General features: G+C 53.8%; 3 protein-coding genes across 3 annotated transcripts; 1 reads left to right on the plus strand and 2 right to left on the minus strand.

Annotated features, from left to right (window-relative positions):
• Positions 1-235: 235 nt before the first annotated feature.
• On the minus strand, positions 236-1,626 carry INT6 (eukaryotic translation initiation factor 3 subunit E; the record flags this gene model as incomplete). The annotated part of the gene is made up of 2 exons (XM_053195696.1): positions 236-1,150; positions 1,228-1,626. 2 exons carry the CDS (start codon positions 1,624-1,626, stop codon positions 236-238), a joined length of 1,314 nt encoding a protein of 437 aa, XP_053046731.1.
• Positions 1,627-2,262: 636 nt separating this feature from the next.
• On the plus strand, positions 2,263-2,825 carry img2 (mitochondrial 54S ribosomal protein mL49; the record flags this gene model as incomplete). Its single annotated transcript, XM_053195695.1, has 2 exons — positions 2,263-2,610; positions 2,757-2,825. 2 exons carry the CDS (start codon positions 2,263-2,265, stop codon positions 2,823-2,825), a joined length of 417 nt encoding a protein of 138 aa, XP_053046730.1.
• A 663-nt stretch (positions 2,826-3,488) lies between these two features.
• On the minus strand, positions 3,489-6,824 carry N0V96_011009 (uncharacterized protein; the record flags this gene model as incomplete). The annotated part of the gene is made up of 1 exon (XM_053195694.1): positions 3,489-6,824. One exon carries the CDS (start codon positions 6,822-6,824, stop codon positions 3,489-3,491), a length of 3,336 nt encoding a protein of 1,111 aa, XP_053046729.1.
• Between the last annotated feature and the right edge of the window lie 8,312 nt (positions 6,825-15,136).

Raw genomic sequence — 15,136 nt, forward strand, 5'->3', positions numbered from 1 at the left:
ATTGTAAAAAAAGAAAACCCAGGTTTTCTTCACCTTCTTCTTTTCGGATCACCAAAAACAATTTCCCATCTTTTTTGTACGGTAATCGTCTTTAAATCATATGTGATTCGTTGTGGCCATTAAGCTAGCGTCTTCTTCATGCTTGCCCTTCTTCTCAGAAATCCCAAAGCATCTGCTGTAGCTTTTGCTTCTGCTCATACTGCTGCTGGCGCCGCTGCGTCGGGGAAGCCAAATCCTACTTGGAAACTGCGGCGGTGAGCACCTGCGTGCGGAAGAAGCCGCCCTTTGTCTTCTCAATGACCTGCTGGTAGACGTTGTTGGGCGGGTGGTTCATGATGACGGTGCCCTCCTGGCTGTCAATCTTTGCGTCGAGGCGGGTCTCGCGGATGAGGTTGACGATCCACTTCTCGCCGTCGTCGGGGTTGAGGCCGAGCTTGGCGGAGAGGTCGCGGATGTTCATGCGGGAGAAGATCTTGCAGTAGCTCTCGCAGATGAGGTGGCGCGCGGCGTCGACAAAGGCGTCGGACGACGACATGAGGAAGAAGTCGGCGCGGCAGACCTCCTCGGCCTTGCGTAGGGCCTCGCGGGCGGCGTTGAAGTCGTGGGCGACGTACAGGGCCGAGACGAACTCAGTGACGGGGTCGGCGTACTCGTAGGCCTCCTGGCGGACGTAGCGGATGATGTCCTTCATCTGCTTGGCCTGCAGGGAGGAGTTGCGGGAGCGGGAGCGGCCGGTGATGACGGCGGCAATGAGGTAGCGTAGGACCCACGGGCAGGCGGTCTGGATGGTGTTGATGTAGGCGGCGGAGAAGAAGAGGTCCAGGATGGGCTCGCGGGCGGCCTCGTGGTTGAAGAGAGGGAAGAGGGCCCAGTGGACCAGCATGGTGCGGTGGTCGAGCTGCGCGCGGGGGTTGTTGAAGAGCTTGCTGTCAATGCTCTCCTTGACCTTCATGATCTCCTCGACGGCAGAGTCCCAGTTGGTGGTGAGGATCTCGGAGGCGAGCTTACCCCAGGTGGCAGAGGCGACGCGGTCGTTGTCGGTGGACAGAACACGGAACTGGTACAGCAGCTCGGCAGCGGCGCCGTAGTTGCCGCAGCGGAACTGGAACTGGCCAAACTCGTACAGGGCGTTGACCATCTCGATGGTGACCTGTTTTGGTAGCATTACAGTCAGCATATGCGCTCGTGTATCATCTTCAAACCTAACAGGGACACAAGGCCACTCACATCGTGATCCTTCTTCAAGAACTCCAAGTTGGCAACCTTGTCGCTGCGCAGGGCGCCAACGACGTCCTCGCGAGTCAACAGCTCCGAAATCTTGGCCGTGTCCTGCTCGTACTTTTCAAGCTGCGCAATAACCTCGTTGCGCTTCTTGGCATACTCGGCAGGCGCCTCAGCGCCGCCGTTGAGGTCCTGGTACAGCTGGGCGACGTAGTCGGCCATGTTGGTGTCCTCGAGCAGCTTAATCTTGCCGGCAAGGATCTTGCGGGCACCGGCATCGTCGCCCTTCTCCTCGGCACGGCCAGCCTCAAACTCGATCAGCGGGAAGACGAGGTGGCGGGACAGCTGCGACGCGAGCTTGGGCAAGATGCTCTCCTCGCCGAGGGCGGCGTAGACTTCCTCCATAATGGGCGAGTTGTATTTTTCGGGTGGGTTTTTTGTGTGTTGTCAGTCGGAGGACGATGGACCTTGTTTTCCTTCAATGTTGGAAAATACCGGATCGTGAAAATCGAGGTATGGAGTCGTCGCCTGAGGGGAGGAGGAGGAGGAGGGGGGGGTGTCGTGTCGTCGGCCGTCCGGTTCGGGGTCTGCGCGATCGTCTTTTGCTCAATCTTTTCCTTCCGCTGAGGGGCAGAAAGAGTTTTGGGCATTTTCGCCAAAGGGCAGGTTTGGTGGGGGGCTTTGTGCCGTGGTTTTGCCGTTCCCGCCTAACGCTGAACCACTGGAAGGACAGCTTTGTGGTCTCCCGTCTCCGTACCTTGGTGGCCCACGGTGGCTTACCTAAGAACATCTGCACCTCTTGAAAACTGTGGGGTTTGTCGGTGAATTCAACGTCAAGTGCACGGTCCCTCGACACGCTCTCCAATTGATCCGAGCTTCAACCGGCGCGAATCCCTTCACCACCAGAAACCTCTGTACCAGCTCTCCGTCACACCAGATCCAGCCAAACGCCCAACGGAGCCTTACCCAGCCCGAATCCCGCCCTCTCTGTGCCTCAAACCGATACCCATCAGCTCAGACATCCGAACCACGCACTTCAATATGCGCTCAGCAGTCAGGAGCGCCGCCCTTGCCAGGCCCCAACTTCACCTCCTTACCCCGAGAACATCCGCCTTCCTCCCCTCAATACGCTTCTCCTCCACAAACGCAGCCGAGACAACGACGACGAGCTCACCAAACACCACAGCGAGACCATACGTCGTCAGCCTCACCCCCTCGAACCAATTCCCCGTCTACGCCCGCACAAAGGCCGCCGGCTCGTCCAAATTCACCATTGTCAAGAAGATTGAGGGAAACAAGAAGGCATTTGCACAGGACCTCGCCCGCGAGGCTGGTTTCGCCGAGGCGGAGGTCAAGTTGAACCCCATCACAGGACACGTTCAGGTCAAGGTACGTTGAAACTCTTTTCTTTCCTTTTTTGTCGCGGTTAGAGAAGTGGTATGAGGAACGAAACGGAATGGAACCGTTCACTTCTTCCGAGCCCAGCTCTCAAGCCTCGTTACCGTACTTGATCAGATTCTAATGACATTGTTTAGGGCTTCCACGTCGAAAAGGTCAAGGAGTGGCTGACCACCGCGTTGGGGGACCCTGCGAAGACGGCGTAGATTTCGGGAAATACGGTGTGCTAACCTTCGCTACCCAGCGAGGCCGAGTTGTATAATCAGAAATTGTATCATACCACCTGGAGCAAGGATGGCCAAATTGGCCGATGCTCTACCTTATTCTGAGGGCATGGATTGAAAAAGTTTGGTACGATACTGCGCCATTGATATAGACATATGGCGATGTACTATTAGCTCTGAAGAGAGTTACACTTGATTAATGGCTCCTCCCTCTACGTCTTACAGCTGAGACAATGTGAAGACTAAACTTCAATCTCCACCTCAACACTCGGTTCTCTGAACTCTTTGCGCAAGCGCAAGATCGTCGCTGGTCACATTATTGATACTGGCAATAACTGGATGTGATCCATGAGGTATTCTTGCATTTCCGCGTCATATATACACCTATGAAAGACGGCTCTTTGACCAAGTAGCCACGCTCCATGCTCCCAGCAAACTCCCGTCAACACGCCAAAAGTCTTTTTTTGGTTACAACTCTTATACAAAGACGCGCCATATACATCTAAACGCCTTGTTCGGGCGCTCAGGTCCCGAGCTTCGGTCTTGTCTTCGGCCCATCAAACTCATGTGGTGAAGAAACCCGCACCGAGCTTGGTTTTTCCCAACCTTTTGCTTTTATCCATACATGTAAAGTCATATCGATGCCTATGACTCCAGTGAGGCGTAGGCAGCAAGATTCCTCATGACCCCGTCTTTCGTCCATTCGGGGGATCGCATCATCATCATCTTGAAGAGGCTTTCTTCCGACGGTAATGAGTCCGCAGGGACTAAAGAGTTAGGGTCATTGGGATCCCGTGCCTTCTCTGCTAACCTCCGGAGCGTTGAGATGCCAGACGTCGCAATATAAACCAGACCCGTGTCTCGACCTGCAGGGTCCCCTTGGCCACTCCGAGTTTGCCATGGTTGCTCGAATTGAGCTCCAAGTACTTGCACAAAGTGATAGAGGGATTGGGCAAAGCCGTTGCCACTAGATAGCCATGATTTAGCGATACCTGTCTCATACCCGGGTGCGAGAGAAGCGATGATGTCTGTGGCCAACAGACCCTGCATCAGCCAAGGCTTCCGATCTTCGACGAGCCTAAAGAATTTCTCGGGAGCCTCAATATGCGCGACGATGGATTCTGGTGACTGAATGGGAATAACCGTGGTTGCCAGAGCAAATGAGCGCGTCAGCAGGTCGTATGGCGGGCTGCTGTTGGCTTCCATGGCAAACAGGGTCTTGTAGTGCGTCCTGTTCGGTTCATCGCGAGCCAGGAACCTAGCCAATGCATCGACGGCATGGAAGGTGTATGTATGGACTCCAGGCTGGTAAGGCGGGAAGTAGAGCTTGTTGTCTACCACGGCCGGTCCAGGTGCCGGTGCAAAAGAGAGCAAAAAATGCAATAAACACAACGCTTGCTCGCGGCCAGGGATCTCGACTGCGCCTGCGATATTAGAAAGTAGAATGATGGCGTCTTTCATGAACTCGAGAGTGTTTGCGTTTGTCCGGAACAACATGGTTCTCGTGCCAAGATATCTGATCACAGCGCAGAGGAACTTGATGACCAGCTCGTCTCCGAGGACTAGATGATTTTCGTTCGAAGCTTCGGGGAAGGAAAGGTTGCGTAGGATGGTGATGACGCAAGAGAACCGGTCAACAGCACGGTCGAGTTCATACTCGGGGGTTCCAAACTTGGGCAGCTCCTTCACGCCCATCTTATCGGTCCAACAGGCACGAGCCACGTCCTCGTAGGGAGTCAATTGGATGTCTGACGAAGCCTCCTCGGTGTTTTCGACAAGCAAGTCCAACTGGTCCTCAGCACATTCCAGTAAAGCCTCGATAAGCTCTTCGCAATACTTGAGATGGATATGCAGTGCCTGATGCTGGGTAGAAGTGACAGCGGCGAGGGTGTCAAGAGCAAGTCGTACTTCGCCGTGGATTCCAGACTCCAGACTTCGTGTGAGAGCGTGCAGATCTACGTATCCCAGTTCGTACGGAGGCGGTATATCTGGCTTCAGACCTTGAAGCTCCAGACCCTTCAGGTCGAAAGCTCGGATGTTGATGCCACCATAGGTCTCAAGAGGGCGAGCACTGGGTGTGTATTCGTCCGACTCCTGAGCCAGCCGCAGCATACGGGGCTTGATCGAAGCTGCCATGGGGTTTTGGTCCAATCCGGGAGGAGCAGGCATGGGTAGTCCCCCACCTTTTACTGACGCAGGAGAAGCTGTTGGGAATGCTTGGGGATGGCCCGGCGTCGGTTCTACGCTGCGAGACAAGCTGTTCCGAGCATGGCCTTGCTGTGCGCTCGCAGGCGTGTGTGGCCCTGGAGCCTGAGGTGTTTGGAAGCCGTTGACAGACGGAGCCTGGCCGCTGAAGGACCCTTGCTTAACGGGAGTTTGAGCTTGAGGCGGCATTGGCGGTTGCCCAGGTTGCATCATTTGCTGCTGCTGCTGAGGCGGCATCGGCCCTTGAGGAGACATTTGCTTTGTGGGTGTTGTTTGGGGTTGGGCGCCTGGTGGCATTGGCTGGTTCGGCATACCCTGCTGCTGCTGCTGCTGCTGCTGTTGCTGCTGTTGCTGCTGTTGCTGCTGTTGCTGCTGTGCCATCATGCGTTGTCGACTTTGCTGCGCAACCCAAGCTTCCTCGAATCTGAGTAGATTTCTTTCGTAAATCTCCTTTAATACCTGGGGCGCCTGGGGAATCTGGCCTGGGTGAAATCCAATGTTGTTAGAAACATGAGGCCATTGATTACCAGCAGTCGTAGGCTTGTAACCTCCCTTGCTCTGCACAGCTTGGAATAATGTCAAGAGATTGACGGGTCGATTGCCGATGACCGGGTTTGTGTCGAGCTGTTGACCCTTAGCGGTCATGAAAGTAGTGAGACTCTTCATGAACTGCTCCGGGTCGGTTCGCGGCTGCATCTGTCGCTGCTGAGGTTGGGGCCTCATACCGCCCGGGGGCATCTGGCCGTTGGGCATTTGCATAGGCTGCTTCGGCATCATCCCACGGCCTTGTGCCATATTCTGAGCCTGCATCTGAGCTGCCATTTGCATGTTTTGCATATTTTGCATGTTCTGCATATTCTGCATATTTTGCATTCCCTGCATCGTTCCTTGTTGCAACTGTTTCTGAAGCCGCGCCTGGTAAGCTGCCATCTGTTGGTGCTCCATGGCATTTCGCGGTTGCATATTGGGGGGCAGCATCTGATTCGGCATCTGGCCCATCTGCTGGGGCATCTGTCCCATCGGTTGAGGGATCATGCCAGAGCCTGCCATCGCATTCGGGTTGGGAGAGGGTCGCGCAGGGGAAGGCGAAGGGTTGAAGTTCGGATTGTAGCCCTGGGGCATGTTGGGCATGTTTTGTTGCATGAAGTGATTCGGTTGCGGTGTGCTGTGCTCGGAGGGATTCGGTGACGCTTGAGGCGCAAATTGTTGCGCACCAGGGGAGAACGGATGTGGTGACGCGGTCGCAACTCGCTGAGGCACGCTTCCGGGTCGTAGCTGATTCGCCATGATGGGTGACGGTGTCGCGTTCGCAGAGCCGTTGGCTTGAAGATGGGGATACGGCGAAGGTTGACCTTGCGCCTGTTGGGGCATACCGGGCTGGTAGCCGGGAAAGGTCTGCGGCGTTTCGGAGCGCGATGTTGGCAACATGCCAGGGTTTTGTCGCGGTGAGCCAGCGAGGCTGTCTTCGCGAGGACGAGGTCGTTTCGATGGAATAACGGGATTTGTTTGATAGGCGGGATTCTGAAAGGATGATGGGGAGGCGTTGCGCATTTGGCCATTTTGCATGGCGGCCATCTGCTGTTGCTGCTGAACCTGCTGTTGCTGTGCCTGCTGAGCCTGTTGGGGGTTGGCGAACTGGGCGGGATTGAAATGGGCAGGACTGCCCATGAAGGCGGAGGGATCCATCATGGCTCCGGCCGCGTTAGGATCGTTCATATGTGGGAAGCCGTTGCCATTATGGTTGGGGACCGCGGCTTCGTTCATCCAGGTGCTCATGGTTGAGGTCGTCTGGCGCGACCCATGGAGCGATTACTGGGAAAATTAGCGACTGCAATAAAATGAGCCAAGGGTCATTGAGATGGAGCAGCGAATGGATGAGATGGGGAGTGACACGGCAGCGGGTTGTCGCGATGCAGACTTGTCGCGCGTCGCGGTTGTGTGTGGTGGATTGGACGTGGTGCGTGGTGCGTGGTGCTGGGGGGAACGAGCGAGCGGACGAGTCGCAGGTGTGTGGGAAATCAGCAGTGGAGCCAGCCGCTTTTGGGGGTGAGGTGCGCTGGGCTGGGCTGGGCACGACTGGCGCCGGTTTGGGGGAGCAGCCCGGTCCTTTCCTCAGTCGTCGGGTCTGAGTCGGCTGGGAAAGCGACACTGGCAGCTGGCTGTGCGGCGTGCCTTCTGGGGAGCGAGACTGGGAGGGTACTGGGAAGGAAGGCTGTGGCGCGCAGGGAAGGGAAGGAGCCCAGTGAGAGAGAGAGGCTAGAGGGGGAGAAGAAAAAAACGGGCAAGGCAGAGGGAGCATGAAATGAGAAACGCAACACAGCCAAGCCAAGAGGCAATCCTCAGACTCACGAGACAAGCGAACAAGAAGCACTTGTAAGCTTAGATTATTCTCGAGTGATTAGCCAGATATGGGCTGGGAAGCGCGCAAGGAACACAAGGTAAGGCAGTAGCGATAAGGGGGAACAGGCAAAAAAAAAAAAAAAGAGGCAGAGGCGATGCGAAGCCTGCAATGCCCAGGATCGCGAACTCGCGCAACCACAAGCATCAGCAACCACATCGACAGGTGTCAACCATCAAAAAGGAGACGTGATCGCATCGAATAGAGGTCACGAGATGATGGGAATAGCACTTACAACTCTATCGCTAGCCCGGGGGTGATCGGGATGGGGGTGCGATGATTGGGAAGGGGAAAAAAGGGTACGACTTTCGGGGCGGCGGCGGAGGGAGGCAGTACAGCGTCGGGTCGGGGCAGGCCAGAACAGAAATCAGAATAAAAGAAAGCCTCAAAGCAAAAAAGCGATGGGGTGGGCAAGCGACCAGCAGCAAGCAAGCAAGCAAGCAATGCAACAGAAAGGCTGAGAATAGAACAAGATAGAGAGAGAGAGGGTGTGCCTGGTCTTACCTAACAAATGCTACTCAAAAGCGATGGACGACAGAAAGCAAAGCAGCTTTGTTGGCGGCGGCGTCCCGAATGAGAGGCAAAGGCTGCTGCTGCAGCTTGGAACACTGATGAGCCGGGCTGAGAGTCGTGGATATTAGAATTGGAAGGGAGGGTCGTTGAACTGTGAACTGCGAACTGAACTGAGCTGAGCTGGCTTCCATTCGAACTGGACGACGCGACCGAGTAAGTGAGTGTGTGTCCTTCCTGGCTGTGTCATGTCTGTCAAGTCAAGTCCTGCGCTCCTGCCTGGTCCTTCGAACTCTCGACAAATCAGCAGAGACTTTGGGGGGCTGTGCTGCTGCTCCATTGGTTTCATCCGTCCACCGCCAGGTAAATGTTCCCAGACGCGCTTCCCTTCCGTCTTCAGACTAGCGTTGTTTGGACTCAGTGGAACCCCAAGGCCCGGAGTGAACCGAAAAGCCAATCAGACGTCTTTGTTAGTGATCAGATATCAGATCAGTGTCTGCTGTTAACAGATCCAGTCAGTCTCATGCCAGACGCTACCAGATTGATGTCCACCCAGTATCGTCCGCGTATTACCTCCCACTTCCTTCCAAAAGCCAACCAACCCTCACCTACACTACTCGCCCCTAGCAGAATTGCTGCTCATGTTGTCGTTGCTGTTGCCGATTCGTCTTACTTCCTCGTGATAATAGGTATCAATGAGCAATCCGATGCCTTTTCCCCCTAGGTCGTTTGCGCTTGTCATCTCCATCGCGAGTTCATTGTCATTGTGACCTTTTCCTTCTCTCTCTGTGCCGACCATCGATCCGAGGTGGTGCCGTATGACTTTCCTTCTCTTTCCCCTTGATCGAGCCTGGAATACCTTTTTCAAATCCCCATCTCTCCTCGACTTCTTTTCTTATGCCCGCTAGGCTGCGTAAACAAGCCACTGTTTTCTGCCTCCATGACACATTTGCATGATCCCCGAGACTTTGTCCAAGACTTCTTGGCATTCGGAGATAACCCAGACTACAGCTGGCATCGCCTCCAGGATTACGGTGGCGTAGGGCAGATATTGAGTGCAATGGTTTCCACTTGGAAAGAATGTTCGCATGATAATCATGAAAGAATACCATAGGCTTGTCAAACGCAAAGGGGTTTTCTCTAGTATCCTGTGCATATTATTCGAAAGCTGACATATCTGTCCACAAGAATACTTGCTTCAACCAAGCGGTCTGCTCAGTTCACAAGAGTATAGGGAAGGAATAGTAATAGACGAAGCCTGTCAGTCGACAGAGGTGGGCGACAGCAGTCGGGCGCAAAGATGAAAGGCGACGAGCTGCCTCGCGAGAGGTGATCATGCCATGGGGCAAAACCGGCGTCTGATAGCAATGCTACACCCAAAACAAAAACAAAAAACAGATCGAGTAGTTGGAAGATGTTGGCTATGTAGATAGGTGTGTGAGGAAAGAGATCGCAATGTAGCAGACTCAACTTGGTCCAGCGTCATGGCAGCCAACTTTAGCAAGCCGTAATACGTCGCACGTCGCTCCATCACTGCGCCTGGTTGTGCGTTTCCCCTATCACCATCCGCAGGGGTGTGAGAACACGGCGTCTAGTGTAAGTGGGGAAAGGCCTTGCCTTGTAAAGATATCGGAGGAAGAAGGTCGGGGGCGCAGAAGTCTGCATGACGTGCAAACTAAAGAAAGCAAACACTTCGAGGAAAGGTAAAGTGAACGAGTTGCCGCGCATGGTTGTCGTAGTCGTTCGAGTAATAAAATGGTGCATCTCGAGACTGCCGCTGTCGTTCGTTGTCCATGGTTAATTGCTGCAGGATGCCCCGCCAATGAAGGCCCCAAAGAAGCTAATGCGGTAAAATGCATGCTTCCCAGTAACATGGCTCAGGTCGAAGCGGCCATCCCATCCCCGTCAGAATCACCCAACATCAGCGCCGGTGATTGTCGGGCAGCCCATCATAAGACTGGTAGCGTTACCCGGTGACGCCTGGTCGTTGCTGCTTCTTGTTGGCACGTCGGCAGACACAAGATTGGAACAGAAGCGTCGAAGATTTGCGGCGGTCTCCGAATTGGCATGTAGCAAATAGACTGCACCAAAAGGTATCGAGTCTCTTTACTGGCACGGCACCACGGTGAGGTAGGTCGCAGTAGCAGTGGCAGTAGTAGTAGACTGTAGCGGTAGCGGTAGGGTCCAGGCTGCTCTCAGGGTTGTTTCGTCATTTCTTTGGCGGGATCCCATGTCTGGCGCAGTTTGGCCTGGCCCGGTGCCGGCCCCGTCACGGTCATGGCCCGCATAGCTGGTCCTAGAAGGCTTTCTACTCGTGCCTGCGTTCGATACTTTCCTGTTGCTGTGTCGCAGTGGTGCTTGGGTTTTTTCTTGGGTCGGTTGGGCTCGAACTTGTCCGGTTTTCCTGGCCGATTTTGGCTCATTGTTTTTGCCTGCCGGTCAAACACGAAGAGAGACGAAGGCTGCGGCACTGAATGAAGCCAGAAGGCCTAGCCATTCATCGTAGTCGCTGGGTTGGAGATTCTCGCCCACTCGGTCCAGATACGGCCAAGTACCCTGGTCGACCCCGTCCATCGAGTGGCCCCAGACAGGCCATGACTGTTTCGACCCTTTGTGGGAGGAAGTCTGCCCTCGGCGTCCTCTGCTGAATCGGCGTGTTTCTGGCGAAAGCGAGGCTTGACCGAATTTCCGTCACTCCATAGAATTTGATTTTTGGCGACTGCGGTCTTTTTTGAGGTCGAATGATCCGTTGTTGTTGCTGTTTTTGTTTTCCAGCCCAGCTGGTAGAACTTACAAGAACTGGACGGTGGGAAAACGGTGGTGAGGCCTTGGGAGGGGCTACCGTTTCCAGATCAGCAGACGCCGGTGTAAACAGCGTGAAGGGCCGCGAACGAGCGACAACGCAGATTACAGACGAATGCAATGACTTTGAGAACGACGATGGACAGCAGGAAAGTGAAGCAGCAGAGAAGTGAGGGAAAGGTTAGAAAAGAGGAGGAAAGGGAATGGGGGCAGGTTGGGCGATTTATGTGAATTAAAGTACATGGCGGATGTACCTCCGTGCTGGTACTGGTGCTGGTGTCGGTCCTGCGCTCCTCCCAGTTCGGTCCCATTTCCTTTACAGTGCCTGCCCGTCCCTGCTTTACGGTGTCGGACAGCTGCAAAACGGTACCTTGTGCTTGGGTAGCCCCTCCGATGAGCTGGGCACTTCCTGCCTTGCTAACGTTTTACTCTTCACTTCATCCGTGACTCTTGTCTTCGCTTTCGTGCCATCCTGGCTCTGGTTTAATCCATGGAAAGAAGGAGCAAAGTTGGGCTGAGGAAGTCGCAGCCACCCATGTGTCATGCGGGTGCTGGTGGGAACGAGGAAGGAACGTTTGTGACCCGATTGAAAGGCGGCGAGGAAGGTACCTGCCCACCCTACCTGCCGTGCCTGCTAAGGGAACTTGGCTACCTACAAGGTGAAGCAGGTACTGGACGGGTGGGTACCTCAAGGTAAGTAGGTGCTTCCCCAAGATAATCAGCAAGGTAAAGCAGGAATCACCAGGCCGTTTTAAAGTGAGAATTGCCATTGCAATGGAAGGAAAGAAAATCCCATTTGTGGCTGCCTTGCCAGCACCGTGCTTTCCATGGGAATGAAGTTGACGTCGGGGCGGCCTTTGGGGGAGGGAGGGGGTAGGGAAGCCTCGGAAATCAGCCAACATCACCTCCCGTCCTCCCCCATTCTGATAGACGCCTCATTTAGACCGTGTCAGTAAAGTGGTCGCTGTATTTCACTTGTACGCACCCGTCAATAGATTTTACTTCTTTTTCAGCCGTCTATTTCCCTTTCCTCCCATCATCCCCATGCTCACGCCATCTCGACCATCCCACCGAGTTTCTCGTCTTTCTTCACGTCGAACTTGTACCTCTACAAATACGTTCAGGCACTTTTCAGCAAGAAAGATTGCCCAGCAGTAGTTGAGGACCAGCTCTGCATATCCACGTGTGCCCCCTTTTCTCCGATTTACGTTATTGTGAGAAACACGCCCTGTCGAATAGCAAAATGCAAATTCCTGCCTCATCTCATCTCATCGCTTGCTCCGGCCTTTCTTCCCCGCCGTTCCTCAATCTCGCGCCCTTTCTACCTTAACCCACAGTCCAATCCAATCCAATCTAAACCCCGTTCAAACGCACGGCTTCGTCTTTCCCTTTGGTCTTTGGTCTTTGCCTTTGCCACGCTGGCTGTGTGGTAGCTGGTTGGTTGGCTGCTGGGCCCGGCCTGGCGCATCTTGTCTCTGCCACGCCGCTCATCAAGGATGGTAGCTTCGGATCCTCTTCTCGTCTCTTATTTTGCAATAACCTTTTGTTCCCTTTTTCCTGTCTCATTGCGGTCACAACCAATGGAATGGATGTGCTGCTTCGCGCAAGAGCACCTTCATCTGCCTGGATTCCCATGGCTTGAACCCTCTTCGGCTATCTTTCCTGTTTGTGTGTTGCCGTGCCTCAGTGCCTCAGGGTAGGTAAGGTAGGTAGGTATTGGATGGGGGCCAGCCTAAGGTTGTCTCCATTCATGGATGTCACCAAGCCCAGCATCGGCTCCATCCGGGAGATGATGGGACGAGAGACGAGACGTGGATGCGCACACTACACTAATCACACGAGATAGAAAATCACCATCAGCGCTTGCTTCGCATCCCCTTCAGCTTTGCTCGATCTGGACGAATCCATGTCAACTGTGCCTCTATTCGATCCTGTACAACCTCCATCAGGAAGGACTTTCAAGTATCGATTCTCACCTCAGCCGGTGCAATGACTAAGGTACTCTATCTCGCTCTCATCGCCATGCCCTTGGCTTCACCGCTCGAACCGATTCAGACTCACACCTCGAAATTCCCATGTCTCCCCACTCTTGGACACACTTGTTGTCGTGGCCAAGCACCCAAGATGCCGGACCGCATGGATGGCCCGCCATTCACATTTACGGATACAAAAGCGTCCCTCCATCTCGCCAAACCCCCCTCATCAACCCTGAGGCAGTTAATGCCAAAGTTCAGGGACTGCTTAGCTAGAACGTCGCGGGCATCGGGATAGCTACTCGATTCGCTCCCATTACAATGCAAGGAAAGCTCTGAGCTTTTGAGCACATCCTGAAACAAATCATCGCCATCACGGGCGTGAGCGTTTCCTGGTGGGTGCAGATCTGCCCGAGAAAAGGCGCACTATCCAACCATCCATCATCCTCCCTTCCTCGAGACCTAAATCTGACCAGCGAACGCCAAAGCTTTGGCGCCCGCCAGCCTTGATCTCGACCCACCTCCCCTCACTCCCGACATTATGAGATTTCATGGTATGCAGTGGCTCACTTCCATGTGAGAGTACAGGATTCCTGTTCTCTTGATAAAGACGAAGCCAGCATCCGTAGCAAACTACGAAAAGAAGACCAAGCTGTGAGGCCTGCCTTGGTTGCGAAGTATGAGCAATGCATCATTCTCCCAGTCTCAACGGTTTGTGCTCAGTGTTAGGGTATGGGTATTGGTGCGAGATCTCAGATTATCCTCCTCTTGACAAGGTGAAGGACGATGGGCTTACGACGCGATGAGAAACTGAGTTTCTGGCAACACTTGCATAGGCACCACCGAGCGATGAGCAGAGTTCGTCGAGCCGTTGGCCTACATGAGCGTCCTGTTGTCCTCTGCCTCTGCCTCTGCTATCCTCCAGCATCCCTCCCCGCCATCTCACCCCCCCTTTGCTACCGTCCCTTTCCCAGCCCTGCCCATCCGCCCTGCGACCAATCTGCACTGGGCGTTCGAACGGAACTTGTCTAGCGTAAACGTCGGCTCCACTGCTTCTGTGTGGCACAGACCTTCGACGGCGCCGCCAACCTGGATGCCCGATGTTTGTTGGTTCTGTTGCTCTCATCCCGATGCCTGTGCATCCTGTAGATGATTACTATCGCGATTTGTGAGATGACGCGAGTAGGAAAGTGTTGATGTTCATCTCCATGATTACGTCTGCGTATCGTGTTATTTAAAACTGCGGTGCAAGGAAAGTACTGAAGCAAGGGTCTAGTCCAGATTCCTGGGTGTAAACTGTGAACATCGTGTGAAAGTAATACCTGAAGTAAACGCCTCTATATCTATCACTGAAAAAAAAGAACATATTATCCTGATCAGTATATAACTCATTTCTGAGGCGATGCTATCGATGAAATACTGCAACTAGGTTTTTCGCGATGGATGAAGTGAGGCTGTGAGCTCGATCAAGCCTCAGCATATATTGGAAACAAGAGTTCCGTGTTATACCTCTTTGAAAAGTCTGTTACATCTCGATTGAAACAAGCCAATAGTCCTCTTCAAATTTTATCATTCAGCCTCTTATGTTTAGTTTCCACTGAGTGAACCCACTCAGGAGTCAGAACACCAGCGTGGAGAAACAGCGGGAACAGAGGCTTTGATAAAATGTAGCTCGTCTCTCATTAAGAGTGCTACATAACAAGAAGATGTAATCACTGTCTATTAAATACTCCTCGTCAAGGTTTATATATGAGGTCGATGTCACGGAAATTGACTTTTATTTTCGAGAAACCATCGTGACGGGTCTCCTAACGTGTTGATTTTGGAACGAATTGAAAAGAAAAAAAGAAACTTATCATGAGAGATGTGCTCGAGCGAAAGAGAGGACGGTGAGCTAAAGACCAACTCCAAGCACCTAAGAACTGTACTTGAGCTCCTGGACAGGATGTTGTATCTCATTGTGGCTTTATGCCTTCATGACCAATCTACATGCAGCCCATGAGAGAGGAATTCGGTGAGACAGAGGCCACCTCGGTGAGTATGGCACGTGAGCAAGCCTCATTTCTCATCAAGGTGTGGCTCAAATCCACTTTACACGACTCACGGACCACCTCACCCCGCTGTGGACGCTGAACGCTGAACGCTGCCCTCCGCTGTGATCGAGGCATGCCGCAGACGGCAGGACCCCGGTCCCCTGAGGTCGAGTCCCGAAGGGCGTACAATACCTAAGGTAAGGCAGGCACGCCGCACGCAGAAAAGCCCGGGCAGGCTCAGAGGCTGCACCGGCCGTCAGGCGTTATCGATAACCAAAAATTTCTTTACTTCCGACCGCGTCGCGTCCCGCACTTCACTCTTGACTCTCTTTCTTCCCTCCCCTCCATTCTGCCAAACAAGAGTTGATCGCC

The sequence above is a fragment of the Colletotrichum fioriniae genome (genome assembly GCF_027942845.1).
Source record: "Colletotrichum fioriniae strain IMI 355084 chromosome Unknown scaffold_16, whole genome shotgun sequence".
In the NCBI taxonomy this organism is placed as follows: Eukaryota; Fungi; Ascomycota; class Sordariomycetes; order Glomerellales; family Glomerellaceae; genus Colletotrichum; species Colletotrichum fioriniae.